Genomic DNA, 22,878 nt, shown 5'->3' with positions numbered 1-22,878 from the left:
ATAACCAGTATCACAAAATAACACATTGAACCCCACCTTCCAGCTCCATGGCTAAGCTGTCTACAGATCAGGTTTTCAAGACCAAAAAATCCATAATCATATTTTTTTTCTAATATTTTTCACTTATTAGGTTCTGAAATAAAAGTTGACAGACCTAGTGAGGCAGGGGATGGAGGAGATGGCGGCAGGTGAAGGCAGGCGTCCAAGTTCAAAGCCAGCTAGAGAGTTATAAATAAGTCTGGGCAAGTTAGGTCCTATTTCAAAGTGAAAAAGTCTAGGAATACATAGCTCAGTGGTAAAGCAAGAGTGCTACTTGTTCACAGCTACCAAGGTTCCAGGCCTGGTACTGAAACACAACTACCCCAGCAAATAACTGGCAGAAACCGCAGCACTCTCTACTGTTCCTTAAGGGCAGGGAGAGACTGATGTGATTGACTGGTGCCCTCTTGTGGTCAGGCAAACAAAATACTCTCAGTCCAAGGTCTCACCTGGAAGGCACCAAGCCAGGAATCTCAGAAAAGTCCATTGACGTTATTTCAAATGAGAAAAGGCATAATCTAAACAGGAAGAAGTACTTCATTTAGGATGTTTAAAATTTTAAGACACAGTCTCCAGTAGCCCAGGCTAGCCTCGATCCAACTATGTAACTGAGCATGACCTTGAATTTGTGATTCTCCTGCCTCCACACACTTGCTAAAATTAAAGGTGTGTACTGATGTGCACATTTTAGGAAATTCTTTTTTAAAGATGTATTTATTTATTATATGTAAGTACACTGTAGCTGTCTTCAGACACACCAGAAGAGGGAGTCAGACCCCATTACAGATGGTTGTGAGCCACCATGTGGTTGCTGGGATTTGAGCTCAGGACCTTCAGTCGGGTGCTCTTACCCACTGAGCCATCTCACCAGCCCCCATTTTAGGAAATTTAATTGTGTGTGGTTTTTTGTTTTTGTTTTGAGCAAAGTTTTCTTGTATCCCAGGCTGGCTTTGAGCTTGCTTAGTCGAGGCTGTCCTTGAACTCCTGCTTCTACCTACCAAGTTATGGGATTGCAGCTGTGCACTCCATATCCTAGCTCTCAGTTTTGAATTAAAAGGCTGAGTTAGAAATGTGACTGAGCCAGGCAGTGGTGGCACACACCTTTACTCCCAGCACTCGGGAGGCAGAGGCAGGCAGATTTCTGAGTTCAAGTCCAGCCTGGTCTACAGAGTGAGTCCCAGGACAGCCAGGCCTACACAGAGAAACCCTGTCTCGAAAGTGCTTATAAAAATATGGAAGGCCTGCATTCAACCTCCACGAATGCCATGAAAATTTGTTTAAAAGTTTATTTTCTGAGGCTGGAGAGACGGCTCGGGGATCAAGAGTACTGGCTGCCCCCCCCAAGGATTCTCAGCACCCACATGGTGGCTCATAATGCCTGTGGCTCCATTTCCAGGTGATCTGACACCCTCACATGGGCATACATGTAGGCAAAACACCAATGCACATAAAAATTAAAAATAAATTTAAAATATTTTTATTTAGTTTTCAGGCTTATTCGTTTATTTTTCACTCACTATGTTAACCTAAAGCCAGGTGTAACAGTGCATGACTGTCCTCCTAAAACTCTGGAAGTGGAGGTAGGATACCAGGAGTTCAAGCCTAGTCTTGACTGCAAATTGTGTTCAGGAGTAACTTGTGATACACAAAACCCTGTCTCAAAAATATATGCAAGGGGCTGGGGAGCTAGCTCAGTGGTTCAGAGCAGACAATAGTTTTGCAGAGGACCTGAGCACAACTCCCAGCACTCACGTCAGGATGCACAACTGCCACGAATCCAGCTCCACTATTCTGATGCCTTGAGCCTTGGCAGGTACCTGCACTCACAGCTTAGAAATAACCAGCCCTGGGCTGGAGAGATGGCTCAGCGGCTAAGAGCACTGACTGCTCTTCCAAAGGTCCTGAGTTCAAATACCAGCAACCACATGGTGCCTCACAACCATCTGTAATGGGGTCTGACTCCCTCTTCTGGTGTGTCTGAAGACAGCTACAGTGTACTCATATAAATAAAATCTTTTTTTTTTAAAGTAAATTCCTAAAAAGGAAAGGAAAGCCAGGCTAATCTCAGCACTCAAGAGGCAGAGGCAGGCAGATCTCAAGGCCAGCCTGGTCTACTGATTGAGTTGCAGGACAGCCAGGGCTATATAGATAACCCTGTCTCATAAAAGCAAAACAAATAAACAAAGACAGTGCTATTAGAAGCCACAGTCATCTAATGCAAACTAACAATTGTTAAGAAGCTACACATGTAGTAATTTCTTTACATATAACACCTCAGTTAGACATCACAAAATCTATTACGTGGTCATGCATTTTACTGCCCTGAATTGTAAAAACAAAGCAAGCAAGCAAACAAAAACCAGCAACAACAATAAACAACAACAACCAGGCATGGTGGCACGTGCCTTTATTGCCAGCATTCTGGAGGCACAGGCAGGCAGATCTCTGTGATTTCAAGGACAGAATGGTCTATGTAGTAAGTCTTAGACCAGTCAAGTGTACATAGTGAGCACCTGTCACAGACACACACATACAGACACATACAGAGAGACAGAGACAGACCGAAAGACAGACAGAGACAGAGACAGAAAGCATGAGAGAGCATGAGAGAGAGAGAGAGGGAGAGAGAGAGAGAAATATAAAAATATGTAAAGTGGTAAAGTGGTGAATTCCAACTACCGCTCTTTTATTCCAGCTGCCTCTCTTATGTCTATAAGTTCAAGACCAGTTTAGACAATGTAGAAAGATCCTTTATTTCAAAAACAAACAAGAAAGGAAAAATGTAATTACAATGAAAGCAGGAAGAGGAAGAAGGTGGGAAGAGACATGACAAAATTTTGTGAGTTTGTGAAATTTTATATAACTAGATAAAAGAAACTAACCCATGAAACAAAGGCAAGAACATTCTTCCAGGGTTCTGGTTTATGGTCAAGACTTATGAAACTCTCTATTCAAGACACCAAGTGCTCCGGGCATGGTGGTGCACGCCTTTAATCCCAGCACTTGGGAGGCAGAGGCAGGCGGATTTCTGAGTTCGAGGCCAGCCTGGTCTACAAAGTGAGTTCCAGGACAGCCAGGGCGACAGAGAAACCCTGTCTTGAAAAAAAAAAAACCACAAACAAACAAACAAAAAACAAAAATAGACACCAAGTGCACAGGGCTTGACATTTCTTATATACCTCTATGATTATTTTTGCAATAATTTTGACCCAGGGCATCTCAAATGAAAAATACAAACTCTACCACAGAGTTCAGGTATTTATTTTATTGACTTTATTTTATTTTTAATTTAATTAATTTATTTATTTTAAAGATTTATTTATTTATTATATGTAAGTACACTGTAGCTGTCTTCAGACACTCCAGAAGAGGGCATCAGATTTCGTTATGGATGGTTGTGACCCACCACGTGATTGCTGGGATTTGAACTCAGGACCTTCAGAAGAGCAGTCGGTGCTCTTAACCACTGAGCCGTTTCGCCAGCCCCGACTTTATTTTATTTTATTTTATTTTATTTTATTTTTCAAGATTTATTTAACAGAGGCCTGGAAAGATGGATTAATGGTTAAGAGAACTTACCACTTTTGCAGAGTGCCTGGGTTCGGTTGCCAGGACTCACATGGGTTCACAACTGCCTGTAACTCCACTTCCAGGAGTCCAATACCCTCTTCCAAAGTTTCCTGAACACACATGGTGCATAGAAACTCTCCCAAGCACAAACATATACATACTCTAAAATAAATGTTAAAGATTTACTTTCAAAGCCATGGTGTGTATGTGTGTGTGTGTGTGTGTGTTTAATTTTATGTGTATGAGTGTTTGGCTTCATGCGCGTGTGTTGGGAGGTATACCTTTAGTTCTAGCATTCAAGCGGATAAGCCAAGTGGATCTTTCAATTTGTATCCAGCTGGTCAACAGAATGAGTTCCAGGACATCCAGGACTATATAAAGACATTCTTTTTCAAAAAACAGTAACAACAATAATAATAATCACACACACACACGATTTACTTTCAAGAATGGAAAGATGGCTCATCAGCTAGGAGTTCTAGCTGCTCTTCCAGAGAACCTGGTTCATTTCCCAGCACCTACAGTTTGACTCACAACTATCTGTACCTCTAGTTTGAGAACATCCACTGAGCTCATCTGGCCTCCACCTGCACTGTACATACACGGTACAGAGATATACTTGGAGGAATATGTATGTGCCCCACACATAAAATAATATTACTTGCATGGTCTATGTCTATAATCCAGCAGTCAGGAGTCAGATGCAGATGAATCTCTGTGAGATCCAGGCCAGTCCGGGATGCATAGTGAGACTTTAAAACAAAATTATTGCATATAGGTGTGTGTACCACAGGAGTGCCTGGTGCCAAAGGATTTTCTAGGACTGGCATTACAGGCAGTAGTTGAGAGTTTCAAAGCTGCGTGGGTGCTGGGAAACCAAACCTAGGTCCTCTGCATGATCTACAAATGCTTTTAAGCTCTTGGCCATGTCTCCAGGGTGGAATTTTTTTGTTGTTATTTTGCAAAAACTCTTTTCCCCCATAATTATATTTCATGTTGGGTGTGTGAAAGCACACAGGTATCACTTGAATGCACTGTGGAGGTCAGAGGACAACTCGCAGAAATCACTTCTCTCCTTCTACTCGTGTGGGTCCCAGGTCATGGGCTAGATATGAAAGTCTTTTTTTTAAAGATTTATTTATTTATTATATGTAAGTACATTGTAGCTGTCAATTATGGATGAGCCACCATGTGGTTGCTGGGATTTGAACTCAGGACCTTTAGAGGAGCAGTCAGTGCTCTTAACCGCTGAGCCATCTCACCAGCCCAGTATGAGAAGTCTTAAAAGGTAGATGCTAAAGTGTCATTTGAGAGTGTCCCTCATAGTTCAGGTTCAGCATCGTGAATATTACTGGGATGAGCGTCCATGCCCAGTTCCAAGTAGTTTTCTAAAATAATATGTAAATAAAAGTAAATTGGCAAAGTACTTAGAACTTCGCTATTACGATGGTTCTGTGTTTAAAGTTTTGGAGTTTGAATAGGTTATCTTATATTTTAAGAAGGAAAAGCTGGAGAGAAGCTATGCTATTATGCTAGACACTTGAACTTTCTGTTTGTGGAAACAGAAAAAAAAACAAATTCAAGATACATTTTGGAGGTAGAAATCACATAACTTGCTCATAGACACGGTTAGATGCTGTGAACCACTAGCGAAAACAGACAGACGGACAGAGACAGACAGAGAGACACACACGGACACACAAAACCCCACCACACCGGAAGCCACAGTAAGCTGAGACAGACAGACAGACAGACAGACAGACAGACAGACACACACACACACACACACACACACACACACACACACACACACACACACACACACACACACACACACACACACACACACACACACACACACAAAACCCCATCACACCGGAAGCCACAGTAAGCTCCTCCCTTCCCGAAAGGGAAGTGAGGAAAAGAACGCGACGAGCTGCAGTCCCAAACGCTTCCGGTTTAGTGCGGCGTCGAGGCTGTAAATCGGCGGACCTTGTTTGGTTCCTCCCACAATGGGCGGGTTCCTTTGAACCACTGACCAATAGTGAGCGAGACGGCATGCACTAGCCCAATGGAACTGCAGTGGGTGGGGCCTGGGGCAAGGGTTTGAGCCCTGGAGTTGGCGTTTCGGCCCACGTGGGAAGCTACGGGGTAGATCCGGCTTGGATGCCAAGTGCTGGAGAGAGACCTGCTGTGAAGATGGGACCGGCCCCCGCCGGAGAGCAGCACCGACGAGCAACTGAGGACCCAGAGGTTGGTTGCTCAAAATGTGCTTTATTTTGACGACAGAGCCTGAGATAGTCAGGCCTGATACCTAGCCTGCAGGGCGGCCTACTATGATAGAAAAAAGATTACTCCAGGGCGGCCTAGGTTACTGGGAAAATGATTTTTAGGGAATCTAGCCTTGGAGAGATCTGGATAGAGCAGGAGAAGAGGTGATATTTGGGAAGGCCTAAGCCTGTCTCAGCAAAAGATTTGTGGTGTCCGGAAACAGGAGGGCATTGGAGCACTACCTCAGGCAGTGACTGGCAAACTCAGTCAGGTCTAAGCAGGACTGCATCCTCACGCTGTCAGATTTCTCTCAGTGATGGCTATCCCGAGTTTTATAAAAATCTTAACGCCCACTGAAAGGGAACAACTAGAGTAGATGAACCCTTTACCCACAAACTTGAGTCAGCTGATACAGATACCCCCCCCCCCCCCCCCCCCCGATTTCATGTTGGCATGTTGGTTTCTGTCTCTCTGGTCATAGGTGATGGAACTTGCCTTCGAAGGCATGGACAAAGAGAAGGCACCCTCAAGAAAGCGTGCAAGAACAGAGCCACCTGCAGAAGGCCTCCTGCAGCCAGTGAACCTCAGTCGGGAGGAGCTGTACAAGGAGCCTACAAATGAGGAGCTAAATCGCCTCCGTGAGACCGAGATCTTGTTCCACTCCACCTTGCTTCGTTTACAAGTACGTGGGTGGCCAGGGCATAGGTTAGAGGGGTTTCCGTGGGGTCCCGAGGCTCACAGATTCCTCCCTTCCCCCTGCTAAAGGTGGAGGAGTTACTAAAGGAAGTCAGACTGTCAGAGAAGAAGAAAGAGAGGATTGATAATTTCCTGAAGGAGGTTACCAAGCGGATCCAGAAAGTGCCTCCAGTCCCTGAGGCTGAGGTAAGGCAGATGGCCTTGGGACAGTGAGTCATGAGACCCTCTTTGCTGTTCCACGAAACTTGGTTACTAAGGAGATCATTCTCATTGCAAGAAGACTCAACCAGGACACAGGTCATGCATTTGTCTCTCAAATGTAGCTCCATCTTGTACAAGTTTTGTAGGTGTTTTGTTTGTTTGAACAGGGTCTTACATGCCCCTGGCTGGCTGGCCTTGAACTCCTGATTGTCCTGCATAGTTCCCAAGGACGGAGATTGAGGGCCTGAGCCACTTTTGTTTGGTTTTGTTTTTTGTTTCATTTTTAAGATTCATTGATTGATTTTATGTATGTGAGAATCCTGTTGCTATCTTCAGACATACCAGAAGGCAGCATTGTTACAGATGGTTGCAAGGCACCATATGGTTCCTAGGAATTGAACTCGGGACCTGTGGAAGTGCTCTTAACCACTGAGCCATCTCTCCAGCCCACTTTTTTCTTTTTAACATAGGATCTTAACTTTGTAACCCGTACTGTAACTCAAACTGGTGGTGGTCCTCCTGCTTCAGTCCCCTGAGTGCTAGGATTATAGTTGTGAACCTTTACTTCCAACCAAAAATGGTTATTTTATTTTGTGTATTTATTTTTTATTGAGACAGGGTCTCATACAGTCCAGGCTGGCCTTGAACTTGCTTGCTATATAGTCAAGGGAGATCTTGAATTTCTGATCTTCCTGCCTTCCCAAATGCTGGAGTTGCAGGTGTGAGCCACCATTCCTAGCCTGAAAATGGGTAACAATAGAAATAAGTCATGGCGGCTTAGCTGTCAATCAAGTTGTCTTCACAGAGGGAGAAGGCGTTTGTGGAAGATTGTGAGTTATAGTTTCTAACATACTGGCATGCTATCTACTACGTATTAGATTCTATCACCTTTGTGAGGAAGGTGATAGAATCCATATGTTTCCTGCGTCTGTCCCCACAGCTCACTGACCAGTCATGGCTCCCAGCTGGGGTCCGAGTGCCCCTCCACCAAGTGCCCTATGCCGTGAAGGGCTCCTTCCGCTTCCGGCCTCCATCCCAGATCACTGTTGTGGGTAGCTACCTTCTGGATACTTGTATGCGACCAGATATCAATGTGGACGTGGCAGTGACCATGCCCAGGGTAAGGCCCATGGTTTGGGGGCTATTAGAGGATCAGCAAAGGGTCCCTTTGGGACTTTGTGCCCTTTGTCTGAATATTGGGTGTGTTCTTCCTGGGACTTAAGCCTAGCTTTGACCTAGTCCCCAGTTCCATGAACACTTATGTGTCTGACCTTCTCTCTTCCCTGATTCCTCCAGGAAATCTTACAGGACAAAGACGGGCTGAACCAGCGTTACTTCCGCAAGCGAGCCCTTTACCTGGCCCACTTAGCTTACCACCTGGCCCAGGATCCCCTCTTCAGCAGCGTACGCTTCTCTTACATGAGTGGATGCCACCTGAAGCCCTCGCTGCTGCTGCGGCCACATGGTGGGAGTCACTCTCTGGGCTTAGTGCACAGTATGGGATGGTAAATCTGGAGGGGGCCATGAGGTCTTCAAGTCTGGAAGCCTCGAGGCCAGGAGGTCAGAAGTCATGGGTGCCCAAGTATGAGGGGGTGCTAAGGGGACCCACTCAGATTTTAGGAGTTGTAGAATCTCACTACTCCATGTCTCTACCCAGGGAAGGATGAGCGCCTAGTTACTGTGCGCCTGCTTCCCTGCCCTCCCTTGGACTTCTTCCGTCCCTGCCGCTTGCTGCCAACTAAGAACAATGTGCGCTCTGCCTGGTACCGAGGGCAGAGCTGTCCGGATTACGGTGAGCAGGCACTGGTGCTGAAATGTGTTGGTGGGCAGGGGTTTGGTGGAGCCTTCTCTTCTAATAGTCTCCATTTGTTTGCGTAGAGCCGCCTACCCCCCACTATAACACCTGGATCCTGCAGGATGTAGCTCTGGAGACCCACATGCACTTGCTGGCAAGTGTGCTGGGCTCTGCCCAGGGCCTGAAGGATGGCGTGGCACTTCTGAAGGTTTGGCTGAGGCAGCGGGAACTGGACAAGGTGAGTTGTGGGTGGCCTGGTTTCCTCGCCTCTTTGTGGGAAGGGTTGCTCCTGAGCTCAGTCCAGTCATGCTTCTCTTTCAGGGCCTGGGTGGATTTAACGGATTCATCATCTCCATGCTGGTTGCCTTCCTGGTATCTAAACGAAAGATCCATACCACCATGAGCGGCTACCAGGTCCTGAGAAGTGTCCTGCAGTTTCTGGGTAAGGTAACTAGAGTGGACAGGCCAGGGGTTCCGCTTGTCCCCGGGGGTTCTCTTATTCCACCAGAGCTCCGTTAGTTTCTTGTCACCAGACAGAGGAGAAAACTGAGTCTGAGGCAGGCAGTTGTAGCCACCCAGGCTGAGGGAGGCAGGGAGGGTATCGCTGTGGCCAGGTCCCAAAAGGACCTTCTAATACAATACCTACCTTTCTCTGGTTCACTCCAGCCACTACCGATCTGACAATCAATGGAATCAGTTTCTCTCTCAGCTCAGATCCCTCCTTGGTGAGTTAAGTAACGTGGGCAGGTATGTGCTAATGGGCCTGCAGGTAGACCTCAACCCTGATTGGCTTCTCTCTGCCCCTCCAGCCCACCCTGGCTGAATTCCACCAGCTTTTCGCGGTTGTGTTTGTGGACCCATCAGGCCGCCTCAACCTCTGTGCCGATGTTACAGCTTCCACTTACAACCAGGTACCAACAGGTCCTCCTACTCCCGGATCCTCCATACGTCTCCGCTCAGGCTGCCGTGCCTGTGCCAGAACGGCAGAAGTAGACCCGGGCTGCGAGCCTTTCAGCCAGCGAGGGTTACAGCTGTGTTTCCTCCTCATCCTGTGCCCAGGTGCAGTACGAGGCAGAACTGTCTATGGCGTTGCTGGACAGCAAAGCTGACGATGGATTTCAGCTGCTGTTGATGACTCCCAAACCCATGATCCAGGCTTTTGACCACGTTGTCCAGTGAGTTTGGGGTGGTGTAGGGTCACAAGGGAGGAGGAGTCACGGACCTAGTGGGTTCTCATTGGTCCCCTTTGCCCTGTACCCTCCAGTCTCCATCCACTGAGTCGCCTGCAGGCATCCTGTCACCAGCTAAAGCTTTGGCCAGAGCTGCAGGATAACGGAGGGGACTACGTTTCAGCCGCTCTGGGCCCACTAACCAACATTTTGGTGCAGGGTCTGGGGTGCCGGCTGCATCTGCTGGCTCACTCTCGGCCCCCAGTCCCAGAGGTGAGACCCTGTAGACTGGGAAGTTGGCTGGATATAGGGTCCAAAGGGACCCACAGCGTGCTGCCCAGCTGGTTAGCCTCCAGCAGGCTTGGGGCCTTTGGGTTGACATCAACCTGTTTACATCCTACAGTGGAGTATCAACCAAGATCCCCCGAAGCACAAGGACGCTGGGACCCTGACCCTGGGATTTCTCTTCCGGCCCGAGGGACTGACCAGTGTTATTGATCTTGGCCCAGAGGCTGACAAGCCTGAGGTGTGAAACCCCAGCCTGCCCGTGGGGAGGAGTGGGTGGAGCTTCCTCACGATACCTAAGTTGAGGCCTGTCTGCAGTGCTTGGGATTGAGCTCAGGGCTTTGGGCACGTTATTAGTCCATCCCTCTATCACTGAGCTACGCCCCAGCTCATTCTTTCTTGGCCTCTCTTCCCATCCTTTGCTTCTCTCCAGGCTGCTGATTTCCGTCAGTTCTGGGGGACCCGCTCAGAGCTCAGGCGTTTCCAGGACGGAGCCATCCGGGAAGCTGTGGTCTGGGAGGCAGAATCTTTGTTTGAGAAGCGTCTTATTCCTCATCAGGTGGTCACCCACCTCTTAGCACTGTGAGTATCAGCGTCTTCACACCAGGAGGCTGCTGTGGTCAGGGCAGCCATTTTCGGTAGGCATAGCCCCTGACACCCTCATTGTATCTGTGTTCTTCAGCCATGCTGACATCCCAGACACCTGTATCCAGTATGTGGGTGGCTTCCTTGATGCATTGATCCAAAACCCCAAAGAGGTAAGAGCCTGGGGTCTAAGCCAGTGATTGCGGGGTAGTTAGTGCTATGGCAAGACTGGATGGAGAACCCTTTCTACCCTAGCCAGGTTGCATCTCCTAGTGTCCAGCAGGGGGCGCCCCGGTCCTGCCATAGCCTGAATCATGGCAGCATCCAAGGTGGTGCTGGGGTTTCTTAAGACCCAGACTTCCTCCTGAGTGTCTTCTCTTCATCAGATCTCCAGCACGGGTGAGGAGGCCTTGGCGTTGGCTGTGCGTTGCTATGATGACCTCAGCCGCCTGCTCTGGGGGCTGGAGGGTCTCCCACTTACTGTGTCTGCCGTTCAGGGGGCTCACCCAGTGCTGCGCTACACAGAGGTAAGGTGCAGGGGGGCAGGGAGTCCTTTATGGTTAGTGCCCCCACTCACACCTGCCCCATCCTCCCATCTCTGGGCTGTCCCTCCCTCTCAAAGTCACTGTCCTGTCTTCCACAGGTTTTCCCTCCAGCTCCAGTCCGTCCTGCCTACTCCTTCTATAACCGCCTCCAAGAGCTGGCCTCACTGTTGCCCCGGCCGGATAAGCCCTGCCCAGCCTATGTGGAGCCTATGACTGGTAAGAGGGTCCTTGGGAGAGAGTGGGGAAGGCAGCAGGCTGCGGAATCAGATCTCTCACCCCTTCTGTTCTTCAGTGGTTTGTCACCTGGAGGGCAGCGGGCAGTGGCCTCAGGATGCAGAAGCGGTGCAGCGGGTCCGAGCCGCCTTCCAGCTGCGCCTGGCGGAGGTGCTGACCCAGGAGCATAGACTACAGTGCTGCGCCACTGCCACACACACGGATGTCCTCAAGGTTAGGCTGCTACAGGGTGAGAGATCACCACAGAACAGGCTCCAGGGACATCAGGGGCTACAGGAAGATAACTGTCGGTCGTGGTCTGCGGGGCCAGGGATCCAGGTGGCAGCGCACCCCCAAGTGCTCTTGACATTCATTTCCTTTGCCACATCTCTCCACAGGATGGGTTCGTGTTTAGGATTCGAGTGGCCTATCAGCGGGAGCCACAGATCCTGAAAGAGGTGCGGAGCCCCGAGGGCATGGTCTCCCTGAGAGACACACCTGCCTCCCTCCGCCTTGAGAGAGACACCAAGCTGTTGCCTCTGCTCACCAGTGCCCTGCATGGGTAAGGTTACATTCGTGAGCTCTTCTTGGATGTAGGCCTCCTGCCCCCATTCTGCTTACCTGGCTACCAGATTCTCTGGAGGCCAGGCAGCATAATACCTCCCTTGTGAACTGGTAGTAACATTAGTAATAACTTCCGGGCGTTTGCTAGGAGAGCATGGGAGATGTGTACCCCATGTGGGCAGTGCTGGGCAGAGGCCGAGCGACTGGCGGTAGGTCCATCCCTATGTGGGTCTCTCTGAGTTCCCAGGTCTCACTGCCAAGGCTTCCTCCCCCAGACTCCAGCAGCAGTACCCAGCCTACTCGGGGGTGGCTCGCCTGGCCAAGCGGTGGGTGCGTGCCCAGCTTCTGGGTGAGGGCTTCACTGACGAGAGCCTGGATCTGCTGGCCGCTTCACTCTTCCTGCACCCTGAGCCCTTCACCCCTCCCAGGTAATGACCTGGATGCTTTCCTCGCTCGGGAAGTTGCTCTAAGTGATGCAGTCTTTATTCTAACTGGGGGAGGGTGGCGAGTACACGATAGAGGGTGTTTTCAGATGCTTCTCACTGAGGGGTTGGGGACATCAGGCCTCAGATTCTTTCTCTTTCTATCTGCTCAGCGTCCCACAGGTTGGCTTTCTTCGGTTCCTTTACTTGGTATCTACCTTTGATTGGAAGAACAACCCTCTCATTGTCAACCTCAACGGTGAGCTGACTGGTAAGTGGTAGGACTCAGGTCAGACCACTGGAAGAACTTCCCTGTGTAGATGGCACAGTAAGCAGGTGAACACCCTGTGAGTTCGTCCAGGAAGCCTCCTAGATCCCAGATGTCTAAGCCTAATGGTCTGTCTTGGGGAAGAGAATTGTCAGATGGAAGAGGCAGAGGCTATATCAAGTCTGGCTTAGAGAGCTTTGCCTATGTGGTCCATGATAAAATTACTACTCAGGGCTGTGGAGCAAGGGGAGAGCAAAGGAAAGCTTCTTGAATTCTAGGTGAGAGTCTTGTGTGGGGAGCCAGGAAGTTAGACTGTGCCTGCACCTGGGAGGTGGGATTGTTGGTTTCCCATTGTAACCTTAGGAGCTCTTGGGTCCCAGCAGAGAGCAAGGTGTCAGGTTCCTAATTCTCCACCAGGTGTGTGAGAGCCTTGGGCAGGCCTCGGCAGGCCAGGGACTAGTCTGGGGGTGACCAGCAGTGGAAAACTCTGCCTCGGGGCTGAAGCTGGGAGATAAACACCCCACCCCACTAACTCGAATGTGGTGTCCCTTTCATAACCTTTGTTCTTTGGGAGAGGGTATTGGAAAATCCCTGTGATGGGCAGTTGCTGGGTACACACACGGTGGAAAGACCAAGGTCTTTTAGGGAGGCTGACGTAGCCTCCCCTGTCATCTCCAGCTGAGGAACAGGTGGGGATTCGAAGTAGTTTCCTGGCAGCTCGAACACAACTCCCAGTCATGGTCATCATTACCCCCCAGGACCGCAGAAGCTCTGTGTGGACACAGGATGGACCCTCAGCCCAGGTTCTACCCCTTACCTGTCCCTAAATTATTTATTTGTTTACTTACTTACTTATTTTACTCAAAGAAGAAAGTAGGCCCAACCTAAGCCAGAAGCATGGTCAGTCTTGGTGTGATTTTTCTGTGTTCCAGATCCTTCAGCAGCTCGTGAGCCTGGCGGCTGAAGCCCTCCCTATCCTAGAGAAGCAGCTGATGGATCCCCGGGGGCCTGGGGACATCAGGGTAAGGATCTGACTCAGTAACTCCCAGGGCCCGAAGTCTGCAGTTCAGGGAACCTTCTCACGATGCCTAGTTGCTCGCTCTGTTTGGTGAGACTGCATATGGAGAAGGCTTTGAAGCTGCCATGGTGCCTGGTAGTGAAGCCTGGTGGGAATCCTGGGCATCCTTCTGGACTCAAGCTGGCCCTGGCTGTTCTCCCTGGGGTTTGCTGTTCTCGTGTTCCTGGGGCATACGGCCTATAGTGGATGGCTGGATGCCTGGGAATGAGTACGTGGAAGGGTAACTCAAAGGCTTCCGTAGACCGTGTTCCGGCCACCCTTCGACATGTATGATGTGCTGATCCACCTGACTCCCCGCCACATTCCCCGGCACCGCCAAGCTGTAGACCCTCCAGTTGCTTCCTTCTGCCGTGGTCTGCTCGCTGAGCCAGGGCCTTCGTCTCTGATGCCTGTCCTGGGCTATGACCCCCCTCAGCTCTATCTGGCACAGCTCCGGGTAAGTTCTTACAGGACTGGCTGGCCTGGGGAGTGTTCTGTGGAGCTGCAGCCCTGGAGGAGGTCATCGGGCAATCTTGATTCCATTCTGTCCTTTCTAGGAGGCCTTTGAAGATCTGGCTCTCTTCTTCTATGACCAGCATGGTGGAGAGGTGATTGGTGTCCTCTGGAAGCCCAGCAGCTTCCAGCCCCAGCCCTTTAAGGTATGCTGGCCAGTGACCCTGTCTTGTGCTGCCAGCTGTGTACATGTGGTTCACTGGGTGGCTCTGGGTCAAGTGTATGTATGGAGCTCATATATCGATTGACACTGCCCTAACCCTGCAGCTCATGGTATGCCTTTGTGACACTTCAACTCAAATTTGCTCTCTGGTTCTTCAGGCCTCCAGCATAAAGGGACGCATGGTGGTGTCTCAAGGTGGGGAGCTTGTGATGTTGCCCAACATAGAAGCAATCTTGGAGGACTTTGCTGTGCTGGGTGAAGGCCTGGTACAGGCTGTAGAGGCCCGAAGTGAGAGGTGGACTGTGTGATTCTCGCCTTGGGACAAGTGTTGGATCTGTGCAGCAGCAGGTCAGCGGCATAGCCACTCTCAGTGCAGATGGACGCCTGATGAACCACTGAATCCCCCATCCCCAGAGAAAGCCCCGTGAGATTCTTCTGATGTTTCAGCTCTGGGGCAGGGGCCATGGTGTCCTGTGTCCCCTACACCTGACCACCCCAATTCCCAGAGGAGGAGACAGAGCCAGCTCAGAGAGAACTGAATCCACGAGATCCATTTGCCTATCCATCTTGAGTCAGCCTGAACTCTTGTTCATTTTTGTTTTCTCTCCATCTTCATCTTCCCGCTGGCAGGACGGATGTGTCCAGATGTCAGCGTGCCTTTCCCTGTTGCTGCTTCTGGCCTTTAGATTGTGGCCCTTCCTGGGGGTCAGGGCACCAGCACTGAGCAGTGGGAGGGAGCTGTGTGTGTATGAATGGAACCCATTCAGTAGGCACAGTGCCCTGAGGGTAGGAACAGTGGGAAAAGATACAGACCAGGCAGGGCTGGCTGGAGTTGAGGGGATCCCGGTCCAAGAGAGAGAGAGCGCTGGGCGCTGCAGCCTGGCCTCTCTGGGTCCTGCCCCCTCCTTGCTGCTGCCTATCATTACCCATTACTGTGCCATACGCCTGCTCTTGGAACTCTGAGGTAGGCAGGATGCTTCCTCTCAGCCTGATCCACATCCCCTTCTGGCAGCCACTCCCTGCTTTTCTCCCCTAATCCTGACTGTTTTTTTTTTTAGACTCAGCTCAAATAGCACCCCACCTAGTCCCTGCCCTCACCCCCACCCCTCTCTCCCTTCTGTGAACTGTGAATGCGATTATTCCTTGTCGAGTTCACTTGGCAGGCATGCATACCAGTATGCACCTTCTATTGTCCTGAACTCTGATTTAAAATTAAATTGCTTAAGTCTTTCTGGGTACCTGACTTGTCTTTCCTCTTGATTTCAGCCTGGTCTATGAGAAAGCTCTGTGAGGACAGAGCATGCTGAGCGCAGGCAGATAGGTGACTTGGGGTTTCTCACAGCACCTAGAATGAGGCTTGCAGAGCTGTGTGTAAGGGGAGCCCCAGCCCAAGCTGGGAGGCTGGGGTCACCACCACAAGGCCACAGAGAAGCAGAGTCAGAGCCTGTGGACTATGCTGTGAGCAGGCGAGGTGACGAAAGAAGGCCTAAGACTGATGGCGTGTAGTGGTATCACGCCTTTAATCCCAACACTCTGGAGGCAGGGACAGGAGCAGCTCTCTGAGTTCGTCCTCAGAGTGAATTCTGAATTGGAGGCCAGTCAAAGCTACTGAGACCAAAAGCAATGGAGACCCAGTTTTTATGAAAATGGAATCTTAAAAGCCTGATGGGTGTGGCAGTAAGGCTCAGCAGGTAAAGGTGCCTGAGCCTGAGTCCCATCCTTGGATTCACGTGGTGGAAGGATGAATTCCAGTACTTGGGAGGCAAAGGCAGGCAGATTCGTGAGTTCAAGGCTAGCCTGGTTTACAGAGTGAGTTCCAGAACAGTCAGGGCCACACAGAGAAAAATGCTGTCTCAAAAAACAAGGGCTGGAGAGATGGCTCAGTGGTCAAGAGCAGTTATGAGCACTGACTGCTCTTCCAGAGGTTCTGAGTTCACTTCCTAGCACCCACATGGTGGCTCACAACCATCTGTAATGGGATCTGATGCCCTCTTCTGGTGTGTCTAAAGATAGCTACAATGTATTCATATACATAAAATAAATAATTCTTAAAAAAAAAAAAAAGACGGGTTGGTGTGGTACTTGCATTTGATCTCGGCAGTTAGAAGGCAAAGGGGTGGATCTCTGTGAATTCTAGACCAGGCTGGCCTTAAAAAAAAACAAAACAACAACAACAAAAAAAACCAAAGAGAATCCACTCCTGTAAGTTGTCTATCTTCTGACCATTATCTATCATACACTTGCCTAAACACAAATAACAACAATAAAAAAAACCTGAGATTTAAAAACTGATTTGTTATGTGTTTAAATGCACACTAACACTGTTAGGTGTTGGCTACCATACTAGGGACGTATATGCACACATCTACATGCCTGTGCCTGTGTGTGCATAGGGTTTGGTTTTGTATTCAACACAAGAAATTCAATGCAAGTGAGGAAATCTGGCTTTGGGGAGTGCCAGGAGCCAGCCAGCCTGGAATGGTTTAAAACGGGACATAGAGGTAGTTTTAAAGACTGATGGTCTCTGACCTTCTAGCTCTGTAAGCATACTGAATGCTTGCTGATAACTTCTAAAAAAAAATCCTAGTCTTTTGAGATAGTTGTATATAGCCCAGGATGGCCTTGAACTCAGAATTTCTGAATTCTGCTACCTCCCAAATGCTGGAGTTGTGGGTGTGTGTCATCATGCCTAGCTTGGCTTCCATATTTTATGTGTGAAAATGTGGTTATATAATCATTACCAGCCCTATAAAGGAGATAACTTTTTCTTCCTCCCTCCCCTTTTTTTAAAAAAAAGGCAAGGTCTCTCTGTATAGCCTTGGCTATCCTGGAACTCACTCTGTAGACCAGGCTGGTCTCTAACTCAGAGATCCGCCTGCCTCTGTCTCCCGAGGACTAGGATTAAAGTTATGCACCACCACTTTTAACTTCTTTCTGAAAGAGAATTCAGGCTCAGTGCTGGGTGTGACCAGTTGTTCAGGGACTTGGATGCCTGGCAGGTGAGCTCCATCTCGAGAAGCCACATGCAGGAACTCTGGTCTCCTCTTTTATCTTTGTGGACTTCATTCTGTCCTTGCTATCATTAGACAGCTCAGCACAGACTTGAAGTTAGCATGGGAAACTGACCTAATTATGTACCCAGAGAGGTTCGTTTGTGGTTCGTTTGTGAAGAAGCGTCTGTGTGCTGTAGCTCACATCACTTACTGAGCCCTATAGGCCATGGTCTACTCACCTTTGGCTTGTCTCTGCCCCCTTTGCCCTTGGTACTCAGGCCACCTTCTGTAAGTTCCCCTGTGTGCTCCAAGGAAAGCTATGATTGGCTGGCCCATTTCAAAGCCATACTGCTTTATCCCCAGGGCAGCCTCAGGTCCTTGTACAAATCCAGCTGGAGGAACCGATGGATAGTGTGCCCTGGAGGCAGTTCTGTAGCAGGTGGTTCTAAGAGTATAGACAAAAGGACCCAGTCTTGGGCCTCCTTCTGGCTTGGTTCACTCTCACCATCTGTATGCATGCAACAATGGCTTTGCTGAGTGTCCTCTGCATGCCCAAGTGGTAAAGGAAGATGCTGAGTTCTCAGAAACCTTCCTGAACCACTCCTTCCTGGACACTGCTCTTGCCACAGACAGGGCAGGAAGCCTAAGCTTTCATTTAAATCCCTCACAGGGCAGCTCCAACCTGTTTTCCACAGATCTCCTCCAGGAGGCAAGGAAAGAGATGACTCTGCCCTGGCTCTTTGCTACAGGACAGGATGGCGGTTTGTACAGGATGGCGGTTTGTACAGGATGACGGTTGTACAGGATGACAGTTGTACAGGATGAGGGTCGCTTGGCCATTCATGTCTCAGTCCACTGAGGCATCTGAAGGGGAAGCTATTCAGGGTTTTTGTTTTGGTTTGTCTTTAAAAATTTGTTTACTTTATGCATGTGAGTACATTGTTGCTGTCTTCAGACACACCAGAAGAGGGCATCAGATCCCATTACAGATGGTTGTGAGCCACCATGTGGTTGCTGGGAATTGACCTCAGGACCTTTGGAAGAGCAGACAGTGCTCTTAACCACTGAGCCATCTCTCCAGCTTCCAGCTATTCAGGTTTTGATTGAGGGTTGGAGATAGGAGCTAGAACCGGGAAGAGAGAAGAAGAAAGAAGTGAGAGAAGGGAGAAAGGGGAGAAAACTCGAGAAAACCTTGTAGATATGTGCTAGAGATGGTGTTGCAGGTGCACCCCCATGGGGGCACCTGCCTCTCCTTGTTCCTCATTGCACGTGGACATAGATAGGGCAGTCTGATCATGGCGTGATGTCTCTGTTTTATATGCGCTAGGGACGTATATGCACACATCTACATGCCTGTGCCTGTGTGTGCATAGGGTTTGGTTTTGTATTCAACACAAAGAATTCAGTGCAAGTGAGGAAATCTGGCTTTGGGGAATGCCAGGAGCCAGCCAGCCTGGAATGGTTTGAAGCGGGACATAGAGGTAGTTTTAAAGACTGATGGTCTCTGACCTTCTAGCTCTGTAACCATACTGAATGCTTGCTGATAACTTCTAAAAAAAATCCTAAAAACTGTCTTGCTTATTTCATGGTTAAAAACTACTGGCTTGGGCCATTAACACCTGTTGCCTAGCGTAAAAAAAAAAAATTATTGATATCACTCCCTTCTCTATCCAGGCAGCTAGAAGTTTCTCTGGCTAAGCTGCTTAATTCTTTGTGAATCAGATAGGAGGAAAAGGAAAAGAATTAAGGTGCTTTATACAGGCAAATATGCACAGACACACACACATCAATCCATACATTTACATATTTACATTCTCATTCTCATTTACATATTAGCACATTTACATTAATGTTGGACACAACCACCTGTCTCATACACTCCACAAGTATTCATGCATGCTTACATTCATACACACATACCTACACACATATGTACAGACAAACATATACATTTGGATGGATGGATGGATGGATGGATGGATGGATGGATGGATGGATGGATGGATGAAGCAGAGCTCCCTAAGCCAAACCAACCAACCAACCAACCATTTTCTTTCTTTTCTCTGGCTTTTTATACCTTCTTAGACAAAAAGTTCTAGCCGGGCGTGGTGGTGCATACCTTTAATCCCAGCACTTGGGAGGCAGAGGCAGGCAGATTTCTGAGTTCGAGGCCAGCCTGGTCTACAGAGTGAGTTCCAGGACAGCCAGGGCTACAGAGAAACCCTGTCTTAAAAAGCCAAAAACAAAACAAAACAAAAAAAGACAAAAAGTTCTTTAGAAAATTACCTCAGAGATAAAATGTTACATAAAAAGGGAGTTACAGACGAATGCTGATATAAGTTCAAAGCAGTGCTTCATTCTATAAGTTAGCTATAAGTTCAAAACAACAGTTTCTAAAAACCTTGCCTTTTCAAGGTGCATACCTGTGACTTTATCCTTGGACCTAAATGTTTTTCCTTGAACACAAATTTTTCCCAAGACTATTTCTCTTTTTAGTGTAATTATGAAAACTCACTGTATTTTTTATTATTCAGCGTTTATTTACTACATGAGTGGGCACATTCTAGTCTTCATTTTAACTTTATTACATCTAGCAAAACAACTAAGACCATCTCTAAAAACTTTCCTCCTGGAGCCGGGCATGGTGGCGCACGCCTTTAATCCCAGTATTCGGGAGACAGAGGCAGGTGGATTTCTGAGTTCGAGGCCAGCCTGGTCTACAGAGTGAGTTCCAGGGCAGCCAGGGCTACACAGAGAAACCCTGTCTCGAAAAACCAAAAAACCAAACCAAAACAAACAAACAAACAAAAAAATCCTTTCCTCCTGGACTGGAGAGATGGCTCAGTGGTTAAGAGCACTGACTGCTCTTCCAGAGGTCCTGAGTTCAATTCCCACCAACCACATGGTGGCTCACAACCATCTGTAATGGGATCTGATGCCCTCCTCTGGTGTGTCTGAGGAGAAATGGTGTGCTTATATACATAAAACAAATAAATAAATAAATATTTAAAATAAAAACCTTTCTTCCTAAAATTATTTGAATCAAATCAGGAATTCTATACAATCATTAATTCATCTATACATCATTAATTCATGAAAGTTCATCTTTATGTTGATCTGCCGGAAATCTGGTCAATAGAGTGGGCTAATGCCCAGGGATTATTATATTAATTTAATAATGACAGGAAAGGCGTATCATCTGTGAAAAGCAATCCTGAGATGAAGTCTCTTTGGAACCTTGCCATGGAGGTCACCCATTGTAGACCATGAGCCACCTCCAGGAAGGCCACCCACTAGTCTTCGCCTATCCTAGGTGGCTCCTGACAGGAGAGGACGTCAGGAGAAACCCATGACTCCTTCCCGTGGCTCTGAGAAAAGCTTTCCCCTTTGGGAGGGGGGTGTTTAGACTTCCACAGTTCTGACCTTTGAATCTTCTTTTGCTCAGTGTATGAACTCTGAAGCGGCCTTCCTTTCTGGCAGCAGTGTGGTCAACGTCCTCTCAGTCTGAACCTTCTCAGCTGATGACCCCTCTCTTCCTCACCCAGCTTCTTTCTTTGGAAGAAAAAGCACAAGTCCCCCTAAAACCTTGTCTGCCCACCAGGTTATACTCAATGAAGTCTTACTAAGTCAGACTTGGGCTAACTAGCCTCTCCCCAATATACATACCCCCCCCCATCCGGTACTTATTTGTGAGTCATGTATTAATCCAGCTGAGTGATAAGGGAGAGGGGAAGCGTGGGGCACGTGAGTCACTCTCACCCTTCACGGGAAAGACTGCTCTGCCCATTCCCCTGCTTCAGAGCTGGAGGAGGCACCTCGGATTGCTCCAGGAAACTAAGCAAGACCAAGAAAAGGGGTGTTCCAGAGGAGACTTCCTCTTGCTCCTCAAGTTTTAAGAGGTGGGTGGGGAACATAGTTTTTCTGGTTTGTATGATGTTCAGCCATGTAGGAACTTGTCCAGGGACACAGGGAGTTGGGGGTAAAGCTACATTGGCTATGCTGAGCCTGTCCTTTGGGCCAAGGGGTGAAGTGAGGTGAGATGTGGTGAAGGGAGAAGGGAGAGAAAGGCCTTGAGGTCTGCTCAGAGGGCAGACTAGGAGGGAACCACTCAGACCGCTTCTCTCTTCTGGCCTGATAGTTCCCTTCAGCTCTTTTCCAGGCCCTAAAATATAACAACAACCAAGACCTAGATGGTCAGGGTCAATGGTCAACATGCCCCCTCCCATCTCTAAATTTATCAGCCCACTGACCCCGAGATCTAGAGACCCTTAGGAAGAAACTTCTGGAGCTCTAACTGCCGGCCGAGTCTCCTGATGCATCCTGCCCGCTCCCCTGCAGCCTTCCCCTGGGAGCCCTCTCCCTCTGCCATGCCTACAAGCTACCCTGTAATTAGCAGCCATTTCTGGGCTAGAAGAGGACCTGGGACTCAGGCAGCACATAGCCTTTGTGGCATGTCTCCTATGGTGCCTCCTGCTGTGGAATGCCTAGGAATGCACCTTCTGTTGTGAGGTCCTTCCAAGAGCCATGGCCTGGCGCCATGGCCTGGCGGGTCCCTGGTTCAGACCTCACTTCTGCCCACCGGCCTCCTCCCTCCCTCTCCCTCCTCAATTCTCTCTTCCTCAGGCCATCTCTATGCCTCTACTCTTTTTCTTCTTCATGGCTCCTCCTAGGCCCCCTGGTTTCAATCCCTTTCCTTCCTACCCATCCTCCACTGGACAGCTGTGGAGGTCCTTCCCAGTGCAAATGCTTAAACTCTTGGCAGCAACTGTCAGCCACTGCTCCTGGTGGGTGAGCATCTGCCAGAGGTTCTGGCTTTCCTACTCTTCACCTCCAGCTGCATCAGTCTCACATCCTCAGAGCCCTGGAGCTCAAATAAGTGCAACTTAAATACCCCCTGGTTCCTGCGAGAGATCTAGGCTCTTAGCATAAATCCCAAATGCCCTATCTCCCTCTCTAGCCTCTCTATGGCTGCTCTCTCCCTGCTAGACAGATGGTCATCCAGCCATCTGGAATCTCTCACATAGAACCACCCCATTCATGCCTACTTCTGCAGGAAGCCAATTAGGCTAGCCTTCTTTTCCTGGCACTGACCCAATTCTCATCAGCTCCAGTTTGGACCCAGGAAGCCTGTGAGCATTGCTATCGTCTTCACGCCTGGCCTTGTCCTCTCATCTTCTGGAAGAGTCCTCTTGGCCCCACAAGCTTTTTTGTCAGCGAAAAGGAAGAGGGGAAATCAGAAAGCAGGGCTTCAGGGATCTGCTTCCTGAGAGGAGAGCTAGAGCCCTCCAGATATCCTAGGCCTGCTCACACCCAGGGGTGGCTTGGTTTGTGTCATCTCCGTATATTAACTCCATTCCCCCAGCAGCTGGCACAGGGTAGGCCCAAATGTTCAGCAGTTTTTTTGGCAGAACCTTCAACAGATTCCCCTCCACTTATCCTTGGTGTTTCTAAATACCAGACCCAGACCAGGTCCTAGCAGGGTCATGCATGAATATGCCCACAGGTACACATATGCACACCTGAATCCTC

At 48.9% G+C, this 22,878-nt stretch overlaps 1 protein-coding gene across 1 annotated transcript; it reads left to right on the top strand.

Annotated features, from left to right (window-relative positions):
* Positions 1–5,681: 5,681 nt before the first annotated feature.
* Positions 5,682–15,594, top strand: Nol6 (nucleolar protein family 6 (RNA-associated)). Its single transcript, NM_139236.3, has 26 exons — positions 5,682–5,862; positions 6,362–6,562; positions 6,646–6,762; positions 7,718–7,897; positions 8,074–8,242; positions 8,435–8,569; positions 8,656–8,810; positions 8,894–9,014; positions 9,239–9,297; positions 9,382–9,483; positions 9,632–9,747; positions 9,837–10,014; positions 10,145–10,267; positions 10,460–10,608; positions 10,709–10,784; positions 10,998–11,138; positions 11,255–11,372; positions 11,449–11,603; positions 11,768–11,931; positions 12,209–12,361; positions 12,529–12,626; positions 13,302–13,426; positions 13,556–13,645; positions 13,943–14,137; positions 14,238–14,339; positions 14,515–15,594. Exons 1-26 carry the CDS (start codon positions 5,776–5,778, stop codon positions 14,662–14,664), a joined length of 3,459 nt encoding a protein of 1,152 aa, NP_631982.2. The 5' UTR covers positions 5,682–5,775; the 3' UTR covers positions 14,665–15,594.
* Positions 15,595–22,878: the final 7,284 nt, after the last annotated feature.

This window comes from Mus musculus, chromosome 4 (assembly GCF_000001635.26).
Source record: "Mus musculus strain C57BL/6J chromosome 4, GRCm38.p6 C57BL/6J".
Classification (NCBI taxonomy): Eukaryota; Metazoa; Chordata; class Mammalia; order Rodentia; family Muridae; genus Mus; species Mus musculus.
The sequence above is the reverse complement of the archived record's forward strand: the minus strand, read 5'-3'. Positions and strand labels throughout refer to the sequence as shown.

What these genes read in the sequence shown, in the direction of transcription:
- Nol6 (NM_139236.3), top strand. Translation starts at nt 5,776, where the DNA reads ATGCCAAGTGCTGGAGAGAGACCTGCTGTGAAGATGGGACCGGCCCCC. An exon ending in CAGTGCTGCGCTACACAGAG is followed by an intron (nt 11,139 to 11,254) that starts GTAAGGTGCAGG and finishes TGTCTTCCACAG; the next exon opens with GTTTTCCCTCCAGCTCCAGT. An exon ending in CCTCAACGGTGAGCTGACTG is followed by an intron (nt 12,627 to 13,301) that starts GTAAGTGGTAGG and finishes TGTCATCTCCAG; the next exon opens with CTGAGGAACAGGTGGGGATT.